Source organism: Miniopterus schreibersii, assembly GCF_964146895.1.
Source record: "Miniopterus schreibersii genome assembly, chromosome: X".
In the NCBI taxonomy this organism is placed as follows: domain Eukaryota; kingdom Metazoa; phylum Chordata; class Mammalia; order Chiroptera; family Miniopteridae; genus Miniopterus; species Miniopterus schreibersii.
In genome coordinates, this window is record NC_138104.1 from 57700375 (window position 1) to 57728231 (window position 27857).

The following is a 27857-nucleotide window of genomic DNA, read 5'->3' on the forward strand; positions in this document are numbered from 1 at the left end:
AGAACTGGAGATAGAGTTCAGGTCCCTCGGCATGCTGCAGGAACACTGAGCTCTTTAGCTCTAGGGCTGGAAAGGCCACACAGGGACCTGTGCCTCAGGAGGCAGGATTATGGACCTCACTCCGGTACTCTATGGCATAAGAAGGGAAAGCAGCAGATAAGCAAAGGATCCCACAGAGAGACCCTTCATGCACAGGTGGGGTAGGGTCAGGGGCAAAGGCAGGGACAGGACGGCCATTTGCCAAAGTCCCCAGACCTTCCTGTGCCCTCCTGTACATTTCTCCTCAGCCCTAACTGCTCCCAAATCCTTAAGCCTTGGTCATATCTGTCGGCTAGCTCTGAGTCACATGGAGTGCCAGAACTGAGGCAGAAACCCTTCTGCCTACCACCCTAGGCATTGTTGATGCTCAGCCAGTGGAAAATAAACAGCAGAGTGCAGGGAACACACACTCAGAGACTCACACTTTGAGACTCACAAAGTCTCAAAGAGGAAGTGAGAGACCAAGCCAGATAACAAACACTGAGATATTCACTCACAGACATACATTCCAAACCCTCAGAGATCTCCTCATATAGTGCCACATTCTGAGACAGAGCGTCACCGAGCCAGAGACTCACAGAGACTTACTAAAATATAATCACACACATTGCTCAGGTAAATATCCAGAGACACATGCAGCATGACGGTGACACATAGGTGGAGACAGAAATAGAAATAGCAACACAATCAAGACACAGAGGCCTTCTGACACACAGTTACAGTCAACACATATCCACAGGCACACACAGACACTCTTGCATGGACACACACACACACACACAATTTCATTTTCCCCCCATTTCTCCCTCTTTCCAAGATTGCAGGCCTTCTCCTTTAAGACTTTAAGAACGGCCTGAAGGGGTGGGGGAGGGAGATTGGGAACACCCGGCAATGGGCCACCTCGAGAGGGGAATGAGAATGTGTGTGTGTGTGTGTGTGTGTGTGTGTGTGTGTGTGTGTGTGTGTGGAGCAGGAGGAGGAGGTGGAGGGAGGGCAGGCAAAGAGACTAAAGGGATGGGGGCTCAGAGGAAATGGGGAGCAAAGTATGAGGGGGTTAGATTCCAGGCACTGCCCATAATGCACCAGGGTGGGGGGGAGAGGGGGAGGGGAAGGAAGGGGTAGGAGTAGAGAGGTGGAGCAGGAGGTGTGTGTGTGTGTGTGTGTGTGTGTGTGTGTGTGTGTATGGGGGGGAATAGTCCGCAGCTGAGTTCACACAATCCCCCCATTCACCATCTCCATGGCAACTCTGGGGCACAGACTGCTCATTCACACGGCTTCCCCACCAGCACCACACACGCACACGCGTGCGCGCGCGCGTGCGCGCACACACACCACACACACACACACACACACACACACACACACACACACACACTTAACCCTCTCAGTGCCGCCCCTCCCCACAAATTCCATTAACCCTTTTGGGATGTCTCCCTCTCCAGTACCCCTTTGGTGCCAAATGCCAGCCCCCTTTGAGTCAATTCCCTGCAGCCCCTCCCCCGTGAACACCTAGACAAATTGACCCCCAAACGCCCTCTGTACCCTAAGACCCACTGTGAGTCCCCAAGGCCAAGATCTTCATCCTGGTCAACTGGCAATTTGGGAGGAGACAGGGAGAGGCGGCAATGCCAGGGATTAGAATGGCATCTGGGGGTACTTTTTAGGCTGGAGCAGTATTGGGTGAGGGGCATTATACAGGAATGCACTGGCATTGCAAACCGCAGTATTGGGGGCTGTGAGGGTTCAGAACGGAATTGAGCGATGGAGCTGCATTAGAATGGGGGGAGGATAGACTAAAGGCCTCCGTTGGGGGGGGGGCTGCAGAGTGGGGGAAGGAGCCTGGCTATGAGATGCTATAATGGAAGAGGGATGGGGCTGCACTGCAGGGGAGGAGGGGGACTGGCAATGTGCAAGACAGAAATGGGGTTGGGGGCCCTCAGTAGGGGTATTTTGATGAGCATGCGGGCCAGGCTTTGGAAATAGAGGGACCATGGGTGGGAGAATGATAAGGATGAGGGATTCAGGGAGGAGGTGAAGGAGAGAAGGGGGGAGGATTGGGGTGTCAGGGGCGCTGATGGAGAATGTGGGGTTGAGGATGGGAGCATTGGCTGGGGAGTGGAGGAGTCTGAGATTGGGAGGGGATAGGATTGGGCAAGGTTTGGGCAGCTAAAGGATGAGAGACCGGGGCAGGTGGCCTCACCTGTTCCCCTGGCTGTTGTTGCGGCTGTTGCGAGCGACTGAACCGGGCCACGGACCACCCATATTGCCTCCAGGCCAAGGGCTCCGCACCCGAATCCCCGAGATCTGCTCTCTGGCTGCCTGGCTGCTGTGCCCGAGCACCGAGGGGGCGCGCTGCGCGTGCCCGGACATGGGGGGCGCGCGGTCCCTGCCATTAACTCCTTTTGTGCCAGAGATGGCTCAAGTCCTGGGGCATGGCCCAATTCCTCCCATGCTCAGGCACGCACTGCTCCTGCAATCCCTCTTACACACACACACACACACACACACACACACTGCTCCTGCAATCACACACACACACACACACACACACACCCCTTAAATCACAAACAGGTAATCTTCCAGGGAAACTAGTCCAAACTTAACCTGCAAAGCTTGAGGCCTTGAAACAAGGGGAGAAACTGAGGCATTGCCTGCAGGAGACCCCAGTTATATTCCACAAAGACAGGCTTTCACCTCACTCAGCACCCCTCACCTCTCAGCACCAACACTACTCAAATAGCACCAGTGGGGGGCACTTTGCCCTCACCCTGTCACTCTCCCAAAGGCCATTGATGTTCCTTTCTGCTGTTGGTGCTGGGGCATGTCAGCCTCATACTGTCAGGATCTCTCGCCTCTATATCCGGCTGTCTTTGTATCTTGTGTTCCTGTATGTAGTGCATCTGTCCAATTTGTTTGCCCCACTCCCACCCCAAGCCCCTCTGAGTGTCCCTTATCCCAGTCAAGTCTCTATATCTGTAGCTCCTTAGAATGTTCAGCAGAAGCTTGTTATGTTTGTCTTTGCCCTGCCAATGAGTTCTATTCCTTGAGCACACAACTCTTAAGTCCCATACTTTGTGGACCTCAAAGAGGGAGTTAATTTTTTTATATTTTATAACTTGGGTATGGATTGGTGCTCCTGGTTATACCAGCACACTCGACACTTCCCAGTGATATAGTGCAAATATGTCCTGGATGTTATCCTGAAGTTGTCAAATCCTCCAGTACTGCCCACCCACAGGGCTGGGGCTGGTCCTCTTCCATCCCCAGCAGGGCATGCCAGAGGACTCCTTTGTAATAAACCAGTTGACTCTCCTGGATAGCCTTTGATCTAGGTACCTAAAACTAAAGGCAAGGGGGGCTGAGAATAGCCCTGCACAGTACCAATTGTGACTCTGCAGCAAATTTTGTTATCTTTACTTTAAAATGGGAGTGACCAACAGTTACCCTGGGTAACTGCCAAGGTGAGTAGTGTGAAAGCAAGCTGTTGCAGCAACAGAGCAGAGAGAAAAAAGGGTGCTTCCTTTTACTGGTGTCTCTTCCTCCTGGAACCAAGCCAGACTTCCACCACCTATTCAATGGTGACACTTGCTAATGCAGGGCAATTTTTCATCCCAGAAATGTGAATCTCAGGGAAGGCCTCTGTCTAGGATACCATTTGGTGCACAATGGGGACTACACAAGGTAGCAAAAAGGGTAGTGTCTGTCATCCCCCCTCCACCCTGCAGTTTGTTCAAAACCCATCATGTAGGATGAGTGGAAGGAGAATCCAGTTTCATTGATTTTTCCTCCAGCCTGATGGCTCCTTCCCAACCCCAGTGGTACATCTGCCATGGAGAAAAGTTATCCAGAAGCTGCATCATCTAGTGAGACTAAGGGCCCAAACCTTAATATGTTGCCAGGTTGGAAAAGTGAAGAGAGGGTAGCAACCCAATTCAACTGAGAAATTTAGGGGATGGAAGGTAAACGGGAGATTATCTGAATAGAATGAAGGCTCTAACTTGTCTGTCCAGCCTCCGGTACTGTCCCAAGGACCCACCATTCCCAGACATGCAGAACTCACACGCGCCCTTTGCAAAGAAGCTTTGTATATTAGGTGCAACAGCTCTGGGGTCTCGATATAAATAATATACAAAACCCAACAGCTCAATGCCTCACATTAACAAAAATACTAAAAACTCATTAAAAATGGAGCCTGAGGGAAGAGCCCCAACCACTACTGGTGCTAGCCCGGGAAGGGGACTGAGAATTCAGAGGAAAGGGTGGGGCCACATCCAGCCACAAGCAGCTCCTCCAGATGTCTCAGTAGCGTCCAAATATGTTGGTACTGGGCTGTGGCTGGGTATCTGCGAAAAACCAGAGAGGGTTAGGGGTGGGATGCCAAGCAGGGCTGTAGCTATGCATGGGAAGAGCTATTCAGGTGCCAAGGGAAGGGACAGAATACACTGCTTCCCACCACAATATGGGCTGGAAGCAACTGCCTCATCTACTTGCTGCCTGACCCCCCACCCACCCCATTTATTCCATGGGGATCTCCTGGGAAGGAAGGAAGGAAGGAAGGCTTACTGGAGAGCTGTTGTTGGAGCTGCCGGACCAAAGCTGCTGTCTGTTGCTGTTGCTGGGTCTGCTGAAGCCCCTGACGCTGGAACTGAGGTGGAAATTGGAAGTGGAAGGCTGAACTTGAACCCTCTACTTGGAACCTTCCACTTCCTTCTCCATCCCCATCTCCCCATCCCTTTTTACTGTGCTATGCCTTGCCTCCTACTTCTACCACATAGCACACTGTCCCCAACCTGGTTCACTGGCTACATGCCCAACCTGGGCAGCTGTCCCTGAGCCTGGTGCTGTAGTCCAGCAGCTACCTGGGGTTGGGACTGGGGCTGGGGCTGGGGAGGAGCCGCCGCTGCCTGCTGCTGCTGCTGCTGCTGTTGCTGCTGCTGGTGTGCTTGCTGCTGCTGCTGCTGCTGCTGCTGCTGCTGCTGTTGCTGCTGCTGCTGCTGCTATGAGAACATAAGAGATACTTCTAAGGAGAGCAAGCAGCTGAGCCCAGGCATGGTGGGATGGGGATAGGGGAAGAAGCAGCAGGAAGAAAACTTTGGGTTCAGTGCCCTCCCGCCTTAGAGAGACGCAGAGAAAAACACCCAATCTAGAATCCCCAGCAGACAACCACCAACTCTCTCCGACTAGGACCCCCAGAAAACAAAAAGGGGGAGAAGGGGAAACTTCCTAAGACCCCACTGCATACCAACCACTCTGCCGGGTGCTTTCCCTGCACTGCCTCAGTCAGTCTTGATAACAACCCCAGAGGAGCCTGGGCCTCTCCTCCTCCTTGGGCTCCCAGGTCCCCAATGAACTCCCTGAACACCCTGGGCCTTACCCGCAGGATCTGCTGCTGCTGCTGCTGCTGCCGGATGTGGTACTGCTGTTGCTGTTGCTGTTGCTGCTGCTGCTGCTGCTGCTGTGGCTGCTGCTGCTGCTGCTGCTGCTCAGGCAGGATGGCAGCTGATCGGACAGCAGCCTGGACACCCTGAGTGCCCAGCGGTGTCAGGGTACCTATCATGGGTGTTTGCTGCAGTGTCTGGTGTGAAAACCTACAAAGAGAGGTCCAGAGATCAAGACATGGGGCAGGGAGAGAGGTGGAGAAGAAGCCCCAGGTTCTGATCTGAAAGACACTTTAGTAAGTCATTTCATCCATTCCTATCACTAATCAGAAGAGCCCTTTGGGTCCTGGCACCTAAGTAAGGGGGTGGGGGGCAAAGACAATATCCCATCTCAGTGTCTCAGAACCTTCATGGTTAGGAATTTTTCAATTCTGTTTTAGCTATTTTTCTCTTATAAAAATGAAAAAACCGTCTTAGCACAGGATAGGCATTTTGTTAACACTCAGCGAGGCTTTAGTTGTTGGTGATCCCCAATAACATTTCAGGGGCTTAAGGATAATTGAGTTCTACTGCTCCTTCCATTTTCCTTACCCCAACTGTACATCGATTCACCAGGCTACTGCACCAGGCTACTGACCAGGCCCTTGTCCCAAGTCTTCTAGCACCTTTCCTATGCATCCTATCCATGCATTCCAAATTAATCTATTGACATGCCCAATTCATCATGTCACTTTCCTTATCCAAAGGGCCCTTTCTGGAACTGTGTCTCAGTTCTGCACTGAGCAATCAAGGCCCTCTTCAACCTGCCCACTCCTAGCCTATCCCTTACTATTTCCCGGCACAAATTTTACCTCTATCCAAGCTCTTCTACCTGTCCTCCTAGCTACTCTCTTCATTTGGCTCCCCATGTCTCTGTTCACGCTATGTCCTCTACCTGGTATACTCTTCCTCCTCCTCCTCTCCACAAATCCAAATCACAGCTATCCTTCAACCCAAGTATGGCCTCCTTCGTGATATTTCCTCTGATGACTGAGGCCCACAATGACAGTACCACACACTTGTTCTGGATTCCCATTTTACTTCACAGCACACAATGGTACACACCTGATCGTTTTTCCTCAGAGTGTTCTCTAAATGTTCCTCTGTGTAAGTCTCATCTCCCCAACTAGAGTAGCAATTCTTTGTTGTGAGGGACTTTATAGTTTTTCTAAATATCTTTCCTCACCTCAACCAGTCCTAGCATAGTGCTAGCCACACAGTGAGCAGTTAATACTTCTCAGTAAAGGACTTTCCCTCTCGTCCACCCTTCAGTGTTCTAAACCCTAAGCTATAGAGCTTCAGGACACGTGCAGGGTCTTAACTAAGGCCTGACAAATGTTCAGCATAGTGGGAGGATACATTCATTAGTCCATTTCAGTGTTAAGACTGTTCTAACACCAGCTTGATGCCTAACATGCAGCGTAACAATGAAACCCAGATTTGCCCTTATCATAGTCATATAAATGATTTCCCCTTTCTGGGCCTCAAAGAAATGTAGGGGAAGCAGATGTGGGACTACTGGTCACCAGGGTCCCTTCCAGCTCTGACATTTTGTGGCAATAGGCTGTGGCCAGATAAGTGTTCTTGACATCTACAGAAGGTCTGACTAGTCCCATCACCTTCAGGCATGTTTTCCAAGTCAAATGTGCCTCCATACCTCAGTGCTTTTACAATCCCAGATTCCCTCGGGTACCTTTGAGTGGAAGTCAGCCCATGTCCGTAAGTCGGGGCCTGCTGGTGCACATAGCCACTGGGCCGCTGTTGCAGGTGGCGAGTGGGATCTACAAGAGTAGGATTGGTAGAAGGGTGGGTGCTCTGATAAGGCTGGCTGGAGTAGCTGGGGGGCACCATGGTACCTGCAGGGCCTGTGTGTTGCTGCAATCCCACATGAGAGACATAAGGAGTATAGCCCTGGACGAAAGGAGGACAGAGTCAGGGCCAAGAGTGTGCAGACCAACTTGCCTCAAGCTCCCCAATTCTCACCATCTTGTGCCCTTACCTGGGAGGTCTGCAAACCGTAGGAAGAGCTGGTAGTCATCTGGTGGACAGATGACTGGCCCAACATCCCTTGACTCTGCTAAAAGGAAAAAAGGAGACAAACTCAAACTCAGGCAACACTTTCCCCCATCTCGTTTCCTTTATCTCCCACTCTGCATGTCCTTGTGAAGATCCCAAGTGTCTCCTCAGTCCTGTGACCCTCAAATGCCCCTCTCCCTGGGGGCCCTCCCTACTGCCCCTCTCACTATCTTTGCCTGGAGCTGTTGGCGAAGGCGTTGTCCTTGGGGCACTGCAGGCTGCTGCTGTCGGTACACGGAGGTCTTATAAGAGGAGGGTTCCAGTCCCATGACGCCAGTCATGGTTGTGGGCAGCACTCCAGGGTAAGATGGTCGGGCAGGCAGCTTCTGTATTGGTAACCGCACAGGGCGGTATGGGTCCACACGAGGGCCACCTGGAAATGGGAGCAGGCTGACCTCTTTAGGCTCCTTGTCCCTCTGTCCCTGGCTAGGTGTCCTGGTTTCCCAAAGCTCCTTGGAGGAGGGGCATCATCCCTGAGGTGGGAGGAGTCCAGGTAAGTTTCTCATTCCTGGGCTGGCACTAACCTGCAGGTAGTGGCTGGTTCTGGGTGTAGAGGCCTATGGGGCCCTGCCTGTAGCTAACGTGGGTTATGGAACCAGGGTTAGCATGGTGCAGGAGGTCTGGAGGCACTGTCACACCGTAAGGGCCACTCCGCCCTGGGCCCATTCCATAGTCCTATGTGAACGGCAGAAGAGGAAGGTGAGAGGTGGGGGTGAAGTAGGATGGGAGGGGTGATGGGAAGCTGGATCTACATGGTTAATTTTCATAATTCCAAAGGCACCCCTGCCCCACACGCCCCCATCCCTCCCACAAACCAGAAACTGAACAGAATCACACAGAGAGGCTGTGGAAGAAGCATCATGGGGGAGGCACTAACCTCTGTCTTGGCAGCCGGCTGGCTGCGTTTCTTGCCTTTGGTGGACTTCTTCTTGCGTTCCTCAGTACTGGCTGGAGCAGCTCCAGTTTTATCAGTTTTGGGGGGCTCTGGAGCCTTTTTCTCAGGCTCTAGCAGGGTGGGAGCAGGGGGCTCCTCATCTTCTGGTGGCAGCGGCAGTGGCTCCAGGTAATAGGTCCGGGGCCGGGGCCTCAGGTGTGTGTGGTAGAGCAGCAAGCGCTGCTGCTCCTCGCCTCGAGCCACTCGCCGGTCTACCCGGACTGTTCCGAACCAGCCCCAAGACAGTGGTGCTGATGGCTTCAAGCCCTCAAAAAGATCCCAGGGAGAAATCTTTTGTTTGGTGGAAACCTGTAGACCCTGCTCCAGAAAATGAGAAACAATAAGCAGCTGAAGCTTAGAAAACAGAAGCCAGATCCTAAGGACTTATAGGAAGGGGGGAAATATCTTCAGGCAATGAAAGAAAAAAAAGAGGGCAGATTCAGGGGAGATGGTCAGAGGAAGACAGATGGACACGGACACACACACATGCACATGGGAGAGTTGAGAGGAGAGAGGGCGATGGGCATGTGGAACAGAGAGACAGAGACAGATACTGACATTCAGTAGAAGACAGAGATAGAAATGGAGAGAAAAAGCAGCAAGAGACTAAAGACAGGCAGAAAGAGAAAGAGAGACAGGGAGAGAGAAAAACAGGAAGAGAGAGATAGGCAGAGGGAGCCAAAGAGACAGGTGGAGAGAGACAGAGAAAGGCAAAGTGAGTCAGGCAGAGAGAGACACTGAGAAAGGGAGACAGATACAGATGGGCCAGGAAAATAAATGAGGAGAATGTAGACACGAATGGGTTAGACTCTGGGTTTCAAACTCTAGATCCTTTTCTTCCCCTCTCTCTACTATACACATTGATTATGGTTATTCAACAAATACTGCAACTGACAGAGAGGAAAGAGAAAATTGTGCAGAGATGGGTGAGTGGAGGGAGAGAAATGCAGGGATGAAGGTATCAGATATGGGCTGTCAGCCAGACAGATGGGTGGGGTTCAGGCAGGAGGGGAGGAGGACAGGAGGTAGGTGGGGCAGAGGAAAGAGGGCGGGGTGCCGAGAAATGGGTGGTATGTTAAAAGGTGGGGAGGAGTGGTGAGCGGTGGGTAGGGGTGAACGGAGAGACCAAGGAAAGAGGTTGAGAATCCCAAGATGGGGAGAAGAAATGTAAGTAAAGTTAAGTGATGAGCTCAACACCCCAGAGGCGGCTCTCACCGCAAAGCCCGATGGATGCCGTAGCCTGATGAGCCTTTGTAGATACACGGTTAATGCAGAAAAAGGCTCTTGTCCAAAGGGGGAAATGGCAGGGGTAGAGGATGGAGGGGCAGAAAGACAATGGAACGTGCCTCCTTCTTGAAGATGGAATCAAAGCCAGCAATCTTGTTCCCCTTGGTGTCAATAAGGGAGCCCTGTGGCTCACAGGTGATGACATCTCGAGTCTGCTTGGGCAGTGGCAGCAGCTGGCGAACCTTTTCCAGACTGTCTGACTGGCGCTCCCCCAACTCTTTCTGCAGGCACAGTAAAAGGGGACAAGAGTTCAAGAATACAAAAACATAGGGATGGGAAGTCTCAGGGGATAACACAAAACCTGGCAGGAAAACACTCAGTCAATCCTTGCTGTACAAATAAAGAAAAAGCAAACATGAGAGGGAAGGGTGGAAGCTCTGGCCAGAGCAAAATCCCAGGGGCTGGACAGCCACTGCAAGGTCAGGAGAAAGGGAACTAAGACTGCAGTTCCTCAAGCCTCGCCCTTGCCTCCTCTGCTCACCTGTAGCTTCTTCACCAGGTTCATGTAGGCACGTTTGTTTTCCTCCATGCTGCCTTGAGAGATGCTGGACATATCTGCAGCCAGGGTCCCATTGATAAGCACACTCAGCATGTCCAATACGGTAGTGAAGAGCTCACTAGGACAGGAAGCCAGGGAGAAAACCAGAGAAGTGGTGAAAACAAAGGCCTGAGGGTTGGATGCAAGCAGATAGCGGTGCTTAAGATGTCACCCCAGGGGCATCAAAACCAGGTAGGGAACCCAAGGCCTCTGAGTCCACAGGATGGGCCACATGGATCACAATGGGCTGTGCACCTGGTGTGGGGGAACGGGGACCCTCTTGGGTACAAAGTGCAAGGAGGCGTGGGGTGCTTTACTTGTTGGATTGCATGTCGACAGTGCCACTGATGATGATCTCCAGGAGGAGCACTGCCCACTCCGTGGTCTGCTGGGTGCTGCGCTGCACTGTGTCAAACATGCCACCCACCTGCCAGGGCCACAACACATCAGTCAGATGGCTCAGGGCGAAGTTCAGCATTTAAGGAAAGTTTAGATCAGAACCTGGGTTGGGTGGGCTAGGGACACCTGAGGTCAGTGTTCCAGTTGTACCTATGACTTGCTATATGATCTCAGGGCAATGACTTAATAATTGACATCTGCTATGGCTGGTTTGGCTCAGTGGATAGAGTCAGCTCGTGGACTGAAGGACCCCAGGTTCGATTCCAGCCAAGGGCATGTACCTTGGTTGCAGGCTCGATCCCGGCCCTGGTCGGGGTGTGTGAGGGAGGTAACCAATTGTTCATGAGGCATACCCTCACAAACATCTGTCTCACATTGATGTTTCTCTCTCCCCCCCTTCCACTCTCTCTGAAAAGTAATAGAAAAAATATCCTCGGGTGAGGATTAAAAAATAAATTGACATCTCTGGGCCTTGGTTTCCTTACTTATTAAATGACAGTAGTTGGACTAAAGGATGTCTAGGATTCTATCCAACATTCCAAAATGGGCCTCTAGGTCTTCCAGGAGCCAGCCAGAATCTAGGGCAACTGAGGCAGTGTCCCTGGCAGAATCCACTGTCTTTAACCACTTTTAAGTCCCTCCTCTTTTAGGAGCCCTGGGTGAATGCTTGAAGACCCAGAACAGCCTGCCCCCCCCCACCTTGCCCTCCCTGGGCTGGGGCTTTTTCCCTCTGTAGTTCTAGCCTCACCCCCCAGCTCCCCCTCTCACCAGGTTGAGCCGCAGTTTGAGGGCCTCATGCATTAGCTGCTTTGGTTTGCAATCATCTAAGTACTGGTCATCTCGCCAATTATTAACAATCTAAGACAGAAACAAGTATAACAGACAGCTCAGGGATCTTGTTTCCATTCCAAAGCACCCACGGTGTTCACAGAAAGTAATGAAGGTTCTGAGTATACAGTGGCCTCTTGGGTGCATCCTTCTCTGCCCTCCTGCCAGTGTTTGTGACCCAGAGACCTGTACCTGGTGCACCTGGCTATAGAGGGAGGTAAGGAGTCCCTCGCGCTGCTCATCCTGCCCTTTCAGACATGTCAGCACCAGGGATAAGAAGGGCTGCTGGCTCAGTAGGGACATGCTAGAGAGAGGACGAAAAGAAAAGAAAAAGAACAGGACCATGGGTTGGAGATCTGGCAGCTTCCAACTTCATTCCCCCAAAGCCCCATGCCCTACCATCTTAAGATCTAGCTGCTTGCTCAAAGTTGTCCACTCTTACCCTCTGATTTTCCACCTTTCCATGGGTTTAATCCTCATCCCTCTGCCCCAACTTTTTTTCTTCGCTGGGCTGCTTCCTCTCCTTTCCACCCCTGGATCCTGCCCCGCCCCCCCCCCAGCTGCTTACCTCTTCTGCTTTTGTCGATCACGTTCTTTGCGGGAAGAGGAACCCAGGTGCTGGCCCTTCTCCAATTCTTCCCCAGCAGCCTTTAATACATGCCCCTGGACTGAGGTGGGCAGTTTAGCAATGAGGGGGGCCACCAGCCAGACACCAGAGCGCTCTAGAGAGCTGGAGGACAGATGGGGTCCACAGGGTTACAGAGGAGCCAGACAAGGTTGGTAGAATCCACCCTCTCCTTTCCTGATGGACATTCCTGGCATCTATCTCCACGCGGCTGAAATCATTTACATTGCCAGTAGAGAAACTCATAAAGGGATGGGTCCTAACATGCGTCTACCCAACCTGAGCACGGGCTTGGTCTTGTTGCTGCTGGGCATGTTGCTTGCAGTGTTTCCAGAAGATGACCCTGTCTCTGCTGACTGTTGAAAAACCTCAATTGTGGCCTTGGCAATGTTCTCTAAGAGGGAGTTCATCTCCTGGGGAAGAGGAAAGGCACAGGGATGCTAAATAGGTGGCTGGGGTGAAGGAAAACAGATGGTAGAAGAGATGATGAGGGCAGATAAAAGCATCTGTGGAGGTTAATGGGAGGGTAGGGACACCACTTTGCTGGGAGTCATGCTCTCCAGTCTTTCCAGATTTTTCCAATTCCCCAGTCTTCTCCTTTGCATACTTCCTTACAGTAGTGGACACAGAAAGAGCCTCCACAACCACTACCACTGCCAACCTTCCCCATAACTCAGCCCCAACACTCCCAATCCAGCACCCTTATCATCAGCTCCACACATCTGCCATCTTCCCATCCTCTCTTATTCCAAGAACACCAGGGTAGGACCTAGGTTCTTGTATAGTGGCCCACCTCCCTGACACATGGAGCTAGAAGCGAGCATGGGAAAAAGAGGGCCGAGGCACCACTCACATTGTTTGGGGTCTGCTTGATCATGAGCTGCAGCTCCAAGGAAGACTGGCGCATGGTCCACTGGTCCAAGTTCTGTGATAGAGACCCCATCCCCCAAGCTAGTCATCATCATGTCACCCACAGCCACTCCTCACTCCTAGGCCAATTCCTGATCTCTCACAACCTTGAACCACAAACTGAAAGGGACCTCTATGGCCCCAGTTTTGGAAAAGACTACACCTAAATAATTCAAAATGGTTGAAAAAATCTAACCTATTTTCAAAGCAGTTCAGGGGAGATTTCACATCTTTCCCCGGGTTTCTGTTCCAGGGCCTCACATTCTTTAGCACAAGGAAGTTCTGCTTAACACTTTACCTAAATCTTTGATGTTAAAGTTGAAGCCTGCTTCTCCTGTTTCAAACCAGCTGCTCAAAGTCCTTTACAGACCCTAAGGCTACAGTGCTCTTCGGCATTATCTCCTCTGGGCTGAAAAGACCTCATTCCTTTAGCTTCTCTCTAATGGCTTTATTTTTCCACCCTCCAAGTCACCTGAATGCCTGAAGCTGCATGGCTAATCAAAACGGGGACAGGGATACCTAGGTTCACGTAATGACTCTCAGCTTATTAGCTGAGTGACCTTGGGCAAGTTATTTAACCTCTTCAAGCCTCAGTTTCCTCAATGGTCAGAGGTACTCACACCTACTTCACAGGGTTGTAAAGATTAAATAAGAAAATGTACATAGAGTGCTGAGCACAGTACCTGACATGAAGCAGACACTCTAGTGTAGTAGCTACTGAGTAGTAACTACCACTCACTACTGAGCCATGGCCAAAGTGCCAAACATATGAGGCCAAAAACTAGGCCTCCCAGATGGCATGCCTCCCACTTGATAAGCTGCAGTCCTACTATATTCAGATAGCTGTGCCCTTACCCAACAGCTCATTCTAGAGTCTAGACCATTTTGGCTTGACTTCTAAACCCATGCTGGAGCTGTTTCTCTCACCACCTCTCAGCCACACTCTTGTCTGTCTTCCTATTTAACTCCTCATCTCTTTTTCTCTCAAGGTTCCAATGGTCTGACACTAGGCTTGGACCCCATTGCTTCCTCCAAGACCCCCCAACACCTTGGCCTACCTGGAGAATACGCTTAATACGCTGCCGCTGGGGGTTCTCCCCGTCCTCACTGTCCAGCAGTCGATGTGGGTAGCAGATGAGCTGCATGAGGCGCTGGGCCTGGGCACTACTCAACACTGGGTCTTGTAGGTCATTGCTGTCCTCACACAGCGATTTAAGGCAACGTTCTCCTACCCATTCCTAAGGAAGCTGATCATCAGGGTACTGGGGCAACCAGTGAGGGGGGTCAGGAATAAGGGGGATGGGGTGGGTATTGGTGAGGGACACAATGTGTAGTAGAGAGGTGGTATGATCATGGCTGGAAACAGGACTATATTATATATAGAGGCATTTAGGAGGTGTGGGGGGGAAGGTGAGACTGACCTGTTGGCAGATGCTGCGCAGCACGTACTTGGCATAGACATCCAGACTGGCTGTCTCCACAGAGATGTTGCGGCCACCCTGCCTCCGACCGCCAGTGCCACCTCCTCCCTCCTCCTCTGGAAGTTCTTCTGTTCCTCCTGTCACAGTGAAGCCTGAACCCTTCAGTTCCGCATCCCCTGTGGTCCACAGGCCGGAGATAGGGAGGGCAGAGTGAGATCCGAATACTGTGTGGAGACCCACCCCAGACCCACAGAGGCAGCAACTCCCCAAGTCCTGCCCTATGGGACAGAAATATATTTCCCTCCCTCTTCTCCTCCCTAAAAGTCAGGGAGACCACCTTTCAGGGGAAAGAAAGACTGTCCTTTGTAGTTTAGCTGCCACTCCACCCTATACACACTTCTGGCACCACTCCCTTCCTACCCCCATACCAAGTACAAATACAGCCTTGAGAACAGCAAACACAGCTCCATCCACTATGCGGTTCTGGGAGGCAGCCAGCAGGTGGCGGTCACAGGAGGAGCGGATTCCTACAGTAGGCTTGTCTGGGGAGGGAGCTGAAGTCAGGGGAAGCAAAAGTAGAAACGGTGGGGGTGGGGTAGCCACACTTTCTACTGCTGGCTGGCTCAGATGGGGATCACTTACTTCCATCCGACTGGCAAGGATTGAGTTGAGGTGTCTTGAAAAGGTGGAGGAGGATGCGGCACGTAAGCCGGGCCCCCGGCTCAGAGTCCTGTTCACTGCAAGCTACAGAAAGGAAGACAAAGCAGATCAGACAGGAGGAAGGTAGATTGTATGTGGGTTTGTGGAGGAGGGGGTGATAAAAGGCAAGATGAGGTCAGGCAAAAGGAGAAAAAAACAAGATAATGCTGAAGAAGAGGTGGAGCAGCCAACTGTGTTGCTGTATAAGGAGAGTTCCTCGAAGGGTCACAAAATGGACACATCAGGGCTGCAAAATGCAGGGTTATAAAGAGTTTTCCCCAGCCTGAAGCGCACCACAAGACTGGCCTCTGGGGATGCCAGGGAACCTGACACTGAACACTGAGAATGTGGCCATAGAATGGGCATTGAAATTTGGGCTCTAGAAATTCTAGGAGTTCTGGATTGATAGTTTACCTGCATTAAGGAGTGAAGGGATGGCAGCACATCGAATCAGATCCTCTAGGAGCAAACACTGCCGAGCAATGAGGATGGCAACAAAAGTAGCCAGGGAGTCATGAAAAGACAGGTCACTGACCTGGAGGAAAAAGCAGACAGACATTACGACAGTGGGCAGACAGGATGCCAACTCAAACTCAAAACGGTATGCCTCAACTGTACAAAACTGTCCCTGTACTGCCTTGATTACTGAGAACAGATCCCTGCCCTGATAAGTGGCCCAGGCCCCAGGAGGACCCCGCCCAAATCTCACATCAACATTGCAGAGGAGGTCATTGAAACCACAAGTGCCATTGTTGGAGGAGCAGCACAAGGCCTTAAGTACTCCCAGCCACTCTGCACTCAGTGACTTGCAATAGCCGGTCAGCTCTGCACACAGGATTGCGATGTCATTCACCCTGGGGAAAAGTACAAATGCCCTCAGGAAAAACCTTGTTCCACGAAACCTCAGACTCATTAACTTTTCATCTCCACTCCGGCAAAAACCAAGGTTGCAGTACCTCCCGGGCATCTCATCCCTCCCAATATGGGGTCGGAGCGCAGTGCCCATTCCTCACTCAGTACGCCCCATACCTATCGGGATCATGGTGCCCCACACAGACGTGCATAAGGGCATTGCAGACAAAGCTGTAGCGGTTAGCAGGGTTCTCACTAAGACTCTTGCCTAGCCCTGTGTAGGTGAAGGTGTGAGCAGCAGGGTTCTCCAGAGTGTCAATCATGAACTCAGGTGCCCAGCGCATATTGGATTCTGATGGCTCCACGTTGCAGTAGATGGTGTTCTTCACCTTGGAGCAGAAGTCGCTGCAGGGGTAGGGGAAAGGAGAGAGTAGTGTTGAAGGTCTGGTGAGGTAGAGGGATGGTCAGGAAGGTGGAGGAAAGAAAAAGAGCAGAAAGTGAGAGACCAGGGACTTTGGGAAAGGAAAAAGGGAGATGGGACAAAGAAGACTAGGCAAGAAAAGAACCCATTGAGAAGAAAGCACAGGCATCTCTGGAGGCAGGGGGAGGAGTGATGGGCTGGAGCTAAGGCCAACAAGGAAAAAGGCCCACTCTCAGGAACCAAGAACATGTGGAGGACACAGTCCCCAAACAACCCTACAGAGGCAGCAGGGTCCTGGGCTGTGCTCTGCTCCTGAAATGGGCGGCAATGAGAAGGGAACAGGACAAGGTCCCACTCTCTACCCCTTACCTCCCACCTCTCTTACCTGAAAAGCTCCCCAAACTTGATCTTTAAATGGCTACAGGAGGTATACAGATCATAGAGATAAGCAAGGATACAGCGTTCTGCAGAGGAGCCATCTGACCGGTTCATCCCATGTTTCACTACGCCACACAGCCTGTCACAAGAAAGGAAGGTCAGGAGGGTCAGCAGACAGTGTGTAGGGGACGGGGCACAAAGGTCCCTGGACACAGATTCAAGTCTCTTGACAATACTCTCTCCACCCCACATGAATGGCATGCACGTCCCCACTGTGAGAGCCCCACATGTTCTTTGCAGGTCACTTCCACTATTCACGGGAGCCCTCTGTGCTCCAGTGATTCTGAAGCCCTGCTTACCCCTCAAAGACCTGTGCCATCTGGTCCTGGTTGAGGATGAGGCAGGCATGATAGTGCCGCAGGACAGCCACGATGCACAGGCACAGGCTGGTAGTGTAGCTGCCCACCAGGTCGGAGGATTTGAGAAGCAACTCGGCCTCGACTACACTCAACTCATTCAGTAGCTAGCAGAGTGAGTGGGGTGAGAAACAAGAAGAGACCCCATATATTATATAAAACCCCACTTCCTTCGAAGAAACTGGCAAAGCCAGGCCCCAGCCCCTTCCTGCTGGAGCCGTCCCAGTCTACAAGGGCCCTGTTGCCACATGCCGCTGCCCTTTATTCTATTAACAACATCAGCCACATCAGTGATCTAACCAGTCTCCAGGATAGGATTCTACAAACTCCACAGTGGGGGGGGGGGGGGTTATACCTGATGCTCTAATCTGTGTCTTGTGCCTCCCCCGGGGAGAACTTGAGTCTCTATTCCTGCTGCCTTAGCTCATGTTCCGCTCCCCCTGTGAGAGTCTTTCTGCCCCTCCCAATAGCCTGGGACTCTGACTTGAACCTCTACTCTTATCCTTATGACCCTATACAGCACAAACTCCTTCCTCTACCCTTATCTCCCCAACTTCCCCACCTGAATGGCAAAGTCGATGAGGCCACTGATGCTGAGTGAATATTCCATGAGGTCGAAGATGAACTGCACATGCTGCACCAGAGGCAAGTGGTATGACATGCCAAGGGCAAAACTCGTGATCTGCTCCAGAACATTCCGGGAGACCTGATAAGGGCAGTGGGAGTGAGAAGGGAGTGGAGAGAGGTGGGGGGAAGCAGGAAAGGATGGTGGTGGAAGGGGATAAGACTGGGAGGTTTAACTTGCCTAGGGGGGAAAGAAGATGAGGAAAGGAAAACAGGATAAGAGCCAGAATGTGGGAAGGGGGCTGGACTTAGGCCCATACCTGAGCTGTGACCTGGTGTTGGTCATAATGTGAAAGGTGCTGGAACTTAGCAAAGATATCTTCAGCAGTGGGGAAGGCTTCAGGCCGGTTGCGCCGCCGCTTCTGCCCATCCTCCCCACCTAAGGGGACAGTTGAAAAGGATCAGTGAGGACAGGGAAGATAAACTAGTGACTAGGGGTGGGGTGGGGAATAGAGAGAAGGCTGGGTGGGAGGGTGGGTGGGAGGGAGGGAAAGGGGAAGGAAGGGGAGGGAGGGAAGAGGGGAGGGAGGGAAGAGGGAAGATGGGAAGGGAGGAAGGGGTTGGGGAGGGATGAAGGGGACGGTGAAGTGAAGGTTTTGAGGACCACAGACTATGTGGACCTTAGAGGAATACATACGGGGAGGTGCTAGGTTGAGGGAGGGAAGGAGAGGGAAGGCGGGCTGTACAGGGCTTACTGTGAGGTACCTAAGAATGTCAGGTCTCCAGGATTCAGAGGCACAATAGGAGCAAGCTGGTCTGCAGAGGGGGGGAATGAGGGGGGAAGTTTCAAAAGGACTAGAGCTCTCAGGAGACTCCAAGAGACAGGACATTGGGACATGACTGGGAGTGCCCTATGCTGGGGAAGGGAAGACTGACTAGGGCGTTCATTTGGGGGAGGTCTGGTTAAGGAGCCTCAAACCCACCAGTTTCTGCTGTCCCCTTGCGGTTCAGAACCTTCAGGATATCCTTGGTAATTTTCTTGATGGCATGGCGGGCATCATCTCGCTGCTTCCCCACCCCAAACAGTACGACCAACCGCTGGTTGCACTCATGGCTGCATGACTCCTCCTGCATCCCAGCAGCACCATCAGACTCCAGCATGGATCTCTCTCCCTCCTCTTAAAAGCATGCGCCATGCCCCTCAGCAGCCCAGTGCTCAAGCACTTCCCAGCGCACCACACCCTCAAGAACAACTCCAACCCCTCTGCTGGTCCTGGGACAGAAACCTGGGCTCAAAACAGATGGTAGCAAGGTGTTGGGGAAGAGTACCTGGGGGATAGGAAAGTGTGTGGCATACTGCACGTGCCGCGGCTGCTCGTAAAGAACCCCAAGAGTCCCTTCTATCTTCTCCTTGGGCGGTGGCTTCACCTCCTTCTCAACATCTGCTTTCTCAGGTGATGGACTGCCCTTCCCCTCACAAGGCATAGTTGGGGAGAATAACTATGAGACAGGTGAGAGGGCATAATGTTTAGGGGAACAAAAGGGGATGAAAGGGCATAAAGAAATTCCCAAAAGAGGCATCACGGGAAGTCCTGAGAAGGTGGGTTCTTCCACACCAGGCTCTAACTTACTGAGAAATCAGGCTTCTCCATATCTTCAAAGAGTACACTGGAACTAGGGTCAATGTCCATAGACTCCGAGAGCCCTGGATCCTAAGGGCACAGAACATAAAGTGGAGTTTCTTTAGCCCTAGGGAGCTGCTCCCCACCATCTAGAAAAGTTGACAGGGGAGTTGGAGACAGGAGACCATATTGGGAAAAGCACTGGATCTAGATTCAAGCCTTGACTAGTTATTTAACCACCATGGGCTTCAGTTAAAAAAAAAAAAAAAAAAAAAAGCCCTGGCGAGGTGGCTCAGCTGGTTGAGCATTGCCACATGCATGGAAAGGTTGTGGGTTCGATTCCCGGTCAGGGCACATACTCTGGTTGCAGGTTCAATCCCAAGTCGGGATGCGTACAGAGGGAGGAAACTGATTGATGCTTCTCTCTCACATTGATGTTTCCCTCTCCCTCTCTCTCTCTCTTCCCCCTCCTTCTCCCTCCTTCTCTCTCTAAAATCAATAAAAACATATTTTTTAAAAAAAAGAAAAAATAAATAAAATGGAGTTAAGATTACCTCACAGGGCAGTTGTGAGGATCAAATGAAAAAGAATGATGCAAGAGTGCCTTGTAAACCAAGAAGCACTAAGCAGATACTACCCTCATAATTAGGTCTCATTATTAGGTAAAGGGACTCTCAGAGGACTCGGAGCCAGGCAGGTGAGAACATGGGAAGAAACTACCAGGACAAGGAGAAACTCACCTCCAGCTTGCTACTGCTGCTGCCCTCAGCCTCCTTGCGCTCTGAGTCATCAGCAGGGTCATCAAAGGGAGAGGGAGGTCGGGGACCAGGGGCTCCAAAGGCAAGGTCCCCTCGGGAGATGAGAGTGCAAGTATACATGTTGTGGGAGAAAACATCGTGTCGAATCAGTTCACAGAACAGCAGTACCAAGTTAAAGAATTCCACCCGCTCACTCTCACTTCGGGGGTCCGCTAGAGGGAAGGAAATGAGAAGAGTTAGGAGAAGCACAAAAGAGATGGGCAGAGAGGGACACACCTCAGGCACACTACTCCTAGAGTACCTAAGGTAAGCGAAAAGAGGACCAATCAAAACCAAAACAAACCAAAACTGCCAAAGGACAAAGTGTAATTGGTTACCCCACCACCTGCCCCACACACCATCTCATAAAGGAATATAGCATCTTTGTTGCTAAGTATACGGGACAATGCTTCAATTGTTCATTTTGGTTTTTATTCTTCTCTTTATTTCTCTACTCTGTTAAATTACAAAATGATCAAAGACTAGAATTATGTCCAAAAGTCATTCAGCATAGAGCCCAAGACAGAAAATATACCAGAAGGCACTTAATTATGCTTTCTGATGACAGTAATGGGTAACTGAGTCTAGGTTGAGGTAACCAGAGGGTGACAGGGTCCATACTCAGCATGGGAGCCTGTGTATCCAGAAACTGCAGGAGGACATCCTGGAAAATGGGAGCACTAGGAGCAGAAAGGGAGCCAGAGGCAATGGAACCTTTCTCATCTGCGGCTTCTGATTCTCCACAACGCTGTAAGATAAAAAGAACAAATTGCAGGATTGTTTTTAACCTGTTTCCTCACTCCTTCCTCCATGTGTAATCCTGGAACTACCACCTGTTTTGTCTCCACCCCAAACTTTTCAATTCCATTCCCCCTTTGACCTCCATTTTCTTTACTGTCTCCCAACTGAAGACTTGATTGCTTTTCTGACATCAATCCTCTCCCCTTTCTACTTTTGCCTTATGTTCTCGACTTTCCCTGTAGGTTCTCTACTAGTTCTTTATTCTCTCAGCTTCAACTTTGGTCCCACTACCAGCTCAATCTGTCTTCAACCCCAGCTGTCACTGCCTCACTGGCCAACCACTTTCTTTTCACCCTGCTCCCTAACCTCAGCTTCAATCTCTGCCTGTCTCTTCTCCAGGAGCTTGGCTACCACCATAGCACGATGCCGACCAGAACGCTTGCAGCTGACAGCCCATTCACACAGTAGTGATACCACAGCATCATCATCTGAGGAGATCTGGAAACCAAAGGAAGACAGGATCATCTCTTCAGACATCCCCCAGTTTTCATGCCTCACCATACCTTCCCCTCATATACTGTTTCTCTTGCAATGTTTTTTGCTCCTTTGGTTCCCCTTCTTGCTTACCTCATGCCCATCCTTGCTAGGCCCCAACCCAAAGATTCGGTTACAAAGGGAATCAAGAGAGTTGCTGAAGTCAGAGCGCTCAAAACTATGGCTGTCCAGCACTTCCAAAGTATGGAGCACCCGTCCAATGGTGAAGCCTAAGGAGGAAAAGTGGCAAAAGGGATTTATCCCCCTATGCAGTCCAATTCTCAGATCTCTGTCCTTACCAACCCCATCCTTTCCTCAAACATCCTTCCTACTATCCATCATGTGGCACCCACCTGCAGTAGCTTCCTGGCACTTATCAAAAGACCAGCGAACCTCAACTGCCTGTCCACGCTCCTTGATCTGCTGTTCGATCTCCCGCAACTTTGCACGGACCTGAAGTATCGACAAGGCAGGCTTTAAGGACATACCAATGCATACAAAAGGCCAGGACCCCAGGCTAAAAGAATAGTGCTGGAGGACTCCAAGTCACTATTTCTTCTATTTTTTAAAAAATATGTCTTTATTGATTTCAGAGAGAGGAAAGGAGAGGGAGAGAGGGAGAGATAGAAACATCAATGATGAGAGTCACTGATCTGATCGGCTGCCTCCTGCACACCCCCTACTGAGGATCGAGCCCAAAACCTGGGCATGTGCCCTGACCAGGAATTGAACCACGATCTCCTGGATCATAGGTCGATGCTCAACTGCTGAGCCACGCCAGCTGGGCCAAGTCACTATTTCTGAAAGAGTAATTGAGCCTCACCTCCCAATCTGGAGGTACTAGGCAATTTGCCCAACTTACCTGCTGAGTGAAGGCACTGTTGCCCTCTGGCATGGGCAGGTTGGAGGGGGCAATAGGCAGGTGGTCAAGTGGTGAGCCAGTCTTAATTCGGCTATCAGTCAGCGAGTAGTGCCAAACCAGGGCACTAGGACAACACAGGAGGATGGTCTGCCAGATAGGAACCATTACGTCAAATTCAGTTACCATGGCTACCTCTCTAGAATCCCATTATAAGTCCCAATCTTTAGAGTTCTGATCCAAAGTATTCTAAGTCCCTGGAGTGGCATCACTCGATCCCTGAGCCCCTCCCCTTTTCCACTCTCCTAAAAGCCTTTGGGCATACTATTCAGTCCTAGAAGAGAACTAACTGAAAAGGAACTAACAGCTCAAGTAGGAGAAGCAATAATCTCTAAGCAAGTACTCAGTGCTGAGTCCCACCTCCAATTTAGAATCACCTCCATTCTCCAGGACAGGCACCAACTCCTCTCAGGATGCCTCTTAATACTTCCTTGGGGCCACCTAGTACTTACCTGAAGTATACAGCTGAGGCCAAAAACAAGGGGCCGGTGCTGAGGGCACATAAGCAGGTCACTAAAGGGTATAGAGGGTGTGCTGCTAGTTGGGGGCTGAGGAGCAGGGGTGGTGGGCAGTGTGCTTGTCGACTGAGCAGACATAACATGAGCCGAGTGACTGCTCATGCCATCCAGTTGCAGGGCCAGTCTTCGGGTACAGAAATAGGCAAGGCGGCGGGAGAGGTATGCAGACTGAACGAATTCCCCAGAGTACTGTGAAGACATGACGAGCAAAACCCCAAGTTCTCTCCACAGGACCCTGCTATCACATCTTATTCCTCCTCTAGCCCTCCCCAGACCCCCCTAAATCCTAGGCCTTACTCGAAGCAACAGGGGCAGTAGCAGTTTAAGCAATTCATCCTCTCCAGGGCGGATTTTCTCAAAACACTCAAGTACCCAGGTCAGGAACTCGTGTCTGTCCAGCATTCCATCCTATGGGTACCAGGGGTGGGAAAAGGATTAGTTTAGCCCAGGGGTTATTAGAGATGAGGCAGATAAAATCAATGACAGGATGAAGAGAACCACAACCAGGGCAAGGTATCAGGCAGATTCCATTCTCTACGGGCAGAATGCGAGATCAGGTTCAATCCAATGTCTCACACGACATGCCCTACCTGAAACATGAACATGGCCAGCTTCTCATTGTAGTCCCACTGCCGTATTGCCACCTCTACATCATGGGGCAAGGGCCCTATAGTGGAACCACAGCCCCCACTGCCTGCAGGCCCTGGACGGTAGTATTCAGCCATCTTTTGCAGCTGCTCCCATAAGTACTTGGTGATGATCTGAGTCCACTCTAAGGGAAAGATGGAAAAAGAGCTATTTTATACTGTCCCTCTGCTTAGAATACAGTACCTTCTGTTCCCCACCCTACTCCCAATCACCATACTGTAGTCCCCCTTAGCCACAGTTTTGCTTTCCACCTTTTCAGTTACCTGCAGTCAATTGCAGTATGAAAATAAATAAATTTTCCCAACCATCAACATCATCTGTTCTTGACATTCAACCACTGACACTGTCATTCATGGCTCCGTGATCCAGCATCACTCAAAGCAGATGATCCTCCCCCTGATGTAGTGTCAGAAGGTCAATAGTAGCCTAATGCTATGTCACAATGCATACGTCATTCACCTCACTTCATCTCATCACACAGGCATTTTATCACCTCACATCACAAGAAGGATGAGTGCAGTACAATAAGATGTTTTGAGAGAGAAACCATATTCACAAAACTTTTATTATGGTATATTGTCATAATTGTTCTATTTTTAGTTACTGTTGTTAATCTCTTACTATGCCTAATTTATAAAATTAAACTTTATCACAGGTATGTATGTATAGGAAAAAACAGTATATATTGGGTTCATTACTATCCGTGGTTTCAAGCATCTGCTGGGGGTCTTGGAACGTATATCCCTTGGGTAAGGGAGCCTACTGTACTTTTAAATCCTAATCATCCTCTGGCTCTAGTCAAATGCCACCTTCCTAAAGCCTTCCCAGCTGTCCCCTGAAGTCTCAAAAAAGCTGCTGCCTCCTCTTTTGACACCTACTTTATATATTTAATTATGTGATTCATACACCTGCCTTGGCATACCTACCAGACTATAAGCATCCTACGGGCAGAGATTAGGTACTGGTCATCCTTATAGCCCAGTACATGCACACAGTAGACACTCAAGATACTGGATGTTTACTGAGAGAATGCAACATATAAGCAGAAGCAAGGAATACAAATAAGGATAATAATTCCAAGGGTCTATCACTCCTTGAAGTGATCATTGGTGGGACCCCTGGTATTGGGAGTTACTCACCTATGAAGGGGTCAATGACATGTCTCTTCTTAACCTTGGTCTCTGAGAATGCTGCATAGTAGGCACAGGTCATCTTAATGAGCCAGGCGGCCCGCATCACAGGCACTGTGTATTTTGCTAAGTACCCAAACACCTCTTCCTTCTTACTGAAAATAGGGACCTGGATGGACATTGCAAATAGTAAGACCCTTATTACCACCACAACCTTGCAACCATATAGCTTAATCTGGGAACAGGAGGGTACTTGGTACCCATGCTCCCCTCCTTGGCCTAAAGAATAAAAAACAGTATCTCACCTTCTTGGCTAGTTGTGTAAGTGGCTTGGTGCCAGCAAGGTCAGTGAACCAGGTGTTAATGGCACTCTGGGATCGTGCAGTCACCAGCCAGAAGTTGTCCTTCTGGTTCACTTGAGGCTTCCTGCGACCAGTGTCAGGGAGGGTGTTACAACGTAACTTCTCTGCAATAATGCTGCTGAAGTTGGAACTGATCTGAGGGAAGAAAACTATACCTCAGGGTGGGAAGAAAGGGCAGGGAGGTGACCATGCCTTAGAATGGCAAATGCCAATGTGGTAGCATTAGGTTATGAAGGAAAACTCGGCCACTTAGGTTGTCCCTTTAAGTCTTCCCAACACACCACCTCCTCAGATTTTTCCAGCCTTTTCCTTCAGCCTGGCAGGGTTTTCTCACCTTGGCAGGATTGAAGTTTACATTCTTGGCACTGCCATGTTCATCCCCAGAGACAGCAGGCTGGTTATTGAAACCTTGTTTTACATTCAAGGCTGTCAGTTCATCCTGAGGCAGGAAAATGACATTTTAAGTATGTTTTTTCCTTGGGGGGGTGGGGGGTGGGAGAGAAAGGCAGGAGAAGAGGGGAAGAAGGGGGGACAAGGCAGGAGGAGGACTCTGAGAAGCACGGATTGCTATTTAAAGCTAGGCCCAGATATTCATTTGGACCCCACCCTCACCTCTCCAGTCACTCAGGTGCCCCATCACCCAGATCTCCCTCAACATCACTCTTTCCTCACAAGCTGGCCAGCAGCCGCGGCTCACCAAGCTGCCTCAGACAACTTTCTGAGGGGTGTGTGTAGACGAGGGGGGGGGCGCGGGGGGAGGGGGGGGCTCCAGCTTGGCCCCTCCATCGTTCCCTAGTCACACCCAGGAACCGCCCCCCTGCCCTCCAGGTCCCATGCTCCTGCACCCACTTTACTCTTCCCCCTTTCGGGACTTTTGCTCCCACCAGACTGCCCCTTCCCCGCCTTCCCCAAATCCTCGGTGCTTCCTCCTGTGCTGATCGCTGGACCCTGGCCCGGCGAGAACCCCGGTTTGTGAACGCACCTCCTTCTGTTTGGGATCTTGAGGGTACACATCGGGAGGCCCGAGCCGCGGCCGCTTCAGGGGCCGGTGTTCATAGCTCAGGATCCCGAAGGCCGCCATCTTGCCCAGCCCGTGGCGCCGGACGCGCCAGCCGGGCCGGCTCCGGGGGGTTAGGGGGGGGCCTCAAGGGGGGCGGCGGTGGCGAGGACGGCGGCCGAGAGACAACAGAGGTGCACGTTAGAAACTCTCGATCATTGCCGGAAACTACCGATGGGAACCGAGGGACGCCGGAAATCGTCGGACAATGCCGACCTCAGCGGGGCGGGGCCGGGCCGGCATGGGGCGGAGCTCCGCGCCCGCGAGCTTTTCCGCTGGAGATCGATTTCACCGGGTCAGCAGCAGCGAAACGCCCCGGAGCCGCGCACTGGGCGGGGATGCGAACCTGCGAGGAGGGAGGCAGCCGCGCTGCGGAGCTGTGACCGGCGCTGGCTTCCGGGCGCCTCGCTCAGTTCTGGGCCTAGAATGGGTGCTCCATAGTATTTGCATTGGTTAGGAACTCTGCCTTGACAGACCACTCATCATGTCTTCGTTTCCGCATCAGAAAAATGAGCGTACTGATAATGCCTTCAAAGGACCGTTGTGAAGATTAGAACCTATGTATGCTGAGAAAGCACTAATTAAACCCCCGGAAAGGCCTGGTCTAATCCCTCAAGGTCTTTATGGTCTAGCACTGAGATTGTTAACCTTTTTGATTCACAACTCCTTTGAGATGCTGATGGAAGCTGTGGCCCTTCTCCCAGAAAAATGAACATGGAGACATACAAAATGTTACTTTCCTGGAAGGTTCTTGTACCCCTGAAGCTCATGGATGCATCCCCTAAGTGTTCACGAATTTCAGGTTAATAACCCCTGCTCTAGCAAAAGAGGCACCTACTAAGTGTAAGATGCTTTTTAGACAATTATCTCCTTTAATCTTCCCACAGCCCTATTAGTCAGGGATTGCTGTCTTCAATTGGTGGATGAGGAGGCTGATTTTCAGAGTGGAAGTTCATTTGCTCTATATTATACAGCTACTGAGTAACAGCTGAGACTAGGATTTTTTTTTGACTCTTGAACCAATATTCTTTCAATGACATGAGAAAAGACACAGTACTATAATAAAAGGAACAAATTACAATAAAAAAAAAACAAAACTAGCAAATAACAAATAAAAATAATAAAATCCTATTGACTCACAGTGGGTAGACAAATTAATTCCGACTGGGGAGAAGAAACATCCTGCTTGGAGGAGGTAATATTTGAGCTAACCTTGAGGAATTTTAATACACAGAAAATTAGGGTTGGTTAGAACATAAGCACAGTGCCTGGCACATACTAAAGGCTCAGTAAGTGTTTGCTGAATGAACAACTCTTGTAAATAGTCTCTCCAATCAGCTCTGTGTTTGGGGGAAGATAAAGCTGGCAATAGGATGACTGGGAATCCAACCCACAACCTTGGCATATCAGGACAATGCTCTAACCAACTGAGCTACCTGGGCTGGGGCAGAGAGCAGGGGGGCTTTAGAAAGGGAGGCCAATTGGTGAGTTCTAGTAAGAATCATGACTCGAGGGAATGAAAGGCTGATTTAGCACAGTGGCTGTGCTCATGGAAAGGAGGACACTGCTGGGAGAAACACCACAGAAAATAGAGCTGATTGGATTCTCAGGGTGAGAGAGAGGGAGGAATTGGAGATGACTTTGAGGTCTCAAGTCTGGGTGACTGAGAGGGTGATGATACCATTAACTGAGATAGGGAACACAGGAAGGGAAGCAGAGTAAGGGG

The 27857-nt window shown here is 50.8% G+C and overlaps 2 protein-coding genes across 25 annotated transcripts in view; both read right to left on the reverse strand.

Annotated features, from left to right (window-relative positions):
• Positions 1-2559, reverse strand: part of NLGN3 (neuroligin 3) — a 74610-nt gene extending 72051 nt beyond the window's left edge. For 2 of the 4 annotated variants that reach the window (XM_081125496.1, XM_081125497.1), the window contains exon 1: positions 2240-2559. The gene's annotated coding sequence lies outside the window, so the exon portion shown is untranslated. The remainder of the gene's footprint in view (positions 1-2239) is intronic. The other 2 variants (XM_081125498.1, XM_081125499.1) reach the window with 2 other exon arrangements.
• Positions 2560-3375: 816 nt separating this feature from the next.
• MED12 (mediator complex subunit 12) lies at positions 3376-26311 on the reverse strand. 21 transcript variants are annotated; one of them, XM_081125461.1, is made up of 46 exons: positions 26057-26290; positions 25409-25513; positions 25018-25209; positions 24722-24881; positions 23525-23706; positions 23232-23342; positions 22869-23123; positions 22360-22506; positions 21851-21950; positions 21591-21727; positions 21330-21461; positions 20844-20970; positions 20166-20395; positions 19435-19515; positions 19133-19303; positions 18787-18931; positions 18569-18619; positions 18124-18242; positions 17802-17945; positions 17183-17346; positions 16831-16962; positions 16202-16429; positions 15882-16026; positions 15587-15707; positions 15116-15217; positions 14902-15027; positions 14474-14649; positions 14111-14290; positions 12997-13068; positions 12423-12556; positions 12087-12248; positions 11711-11822; positions 11459-11548; positions 10609-10718; positions 10235-10370; positions 9813-9974; positions 8410-8784; positions 8057-8207; positions 7709-7905; positions 7456-7533; positions 7313-7367; positions 7150-7237; positions 5414-5627; positions 4899-5033; positions 4603-4684; positions 3376-4382 (listed from the first exon to the last, which is right to left on the reverse strand). In XM_081125461.1, the coding sequence occupies exons 1-46, from the start codon at positions 26153-26155 to the stop codon at positions 4339-4341; spliced, it is 6459 nt and encodes a 2152-aa protein (XP_080981587.1). In that variant the 5' UTR covers positions 26156-26290; the 3' UTR covers positions 3376-4338. The 21 variants fall into 21 exon arrangements, with proteins under 21 accessions (XP_080981587.1, XP_080981585.1, XP_080981584.1 ...); XM_081125459.1 differs by having other exon boundaries at positions 4899-5036; XM_081125458.1 differs by having other exon boundaries at positions 7700-7905.
• Between the last annotated feature and the right edge of the window lie 1546 nt (positions 26312-27857).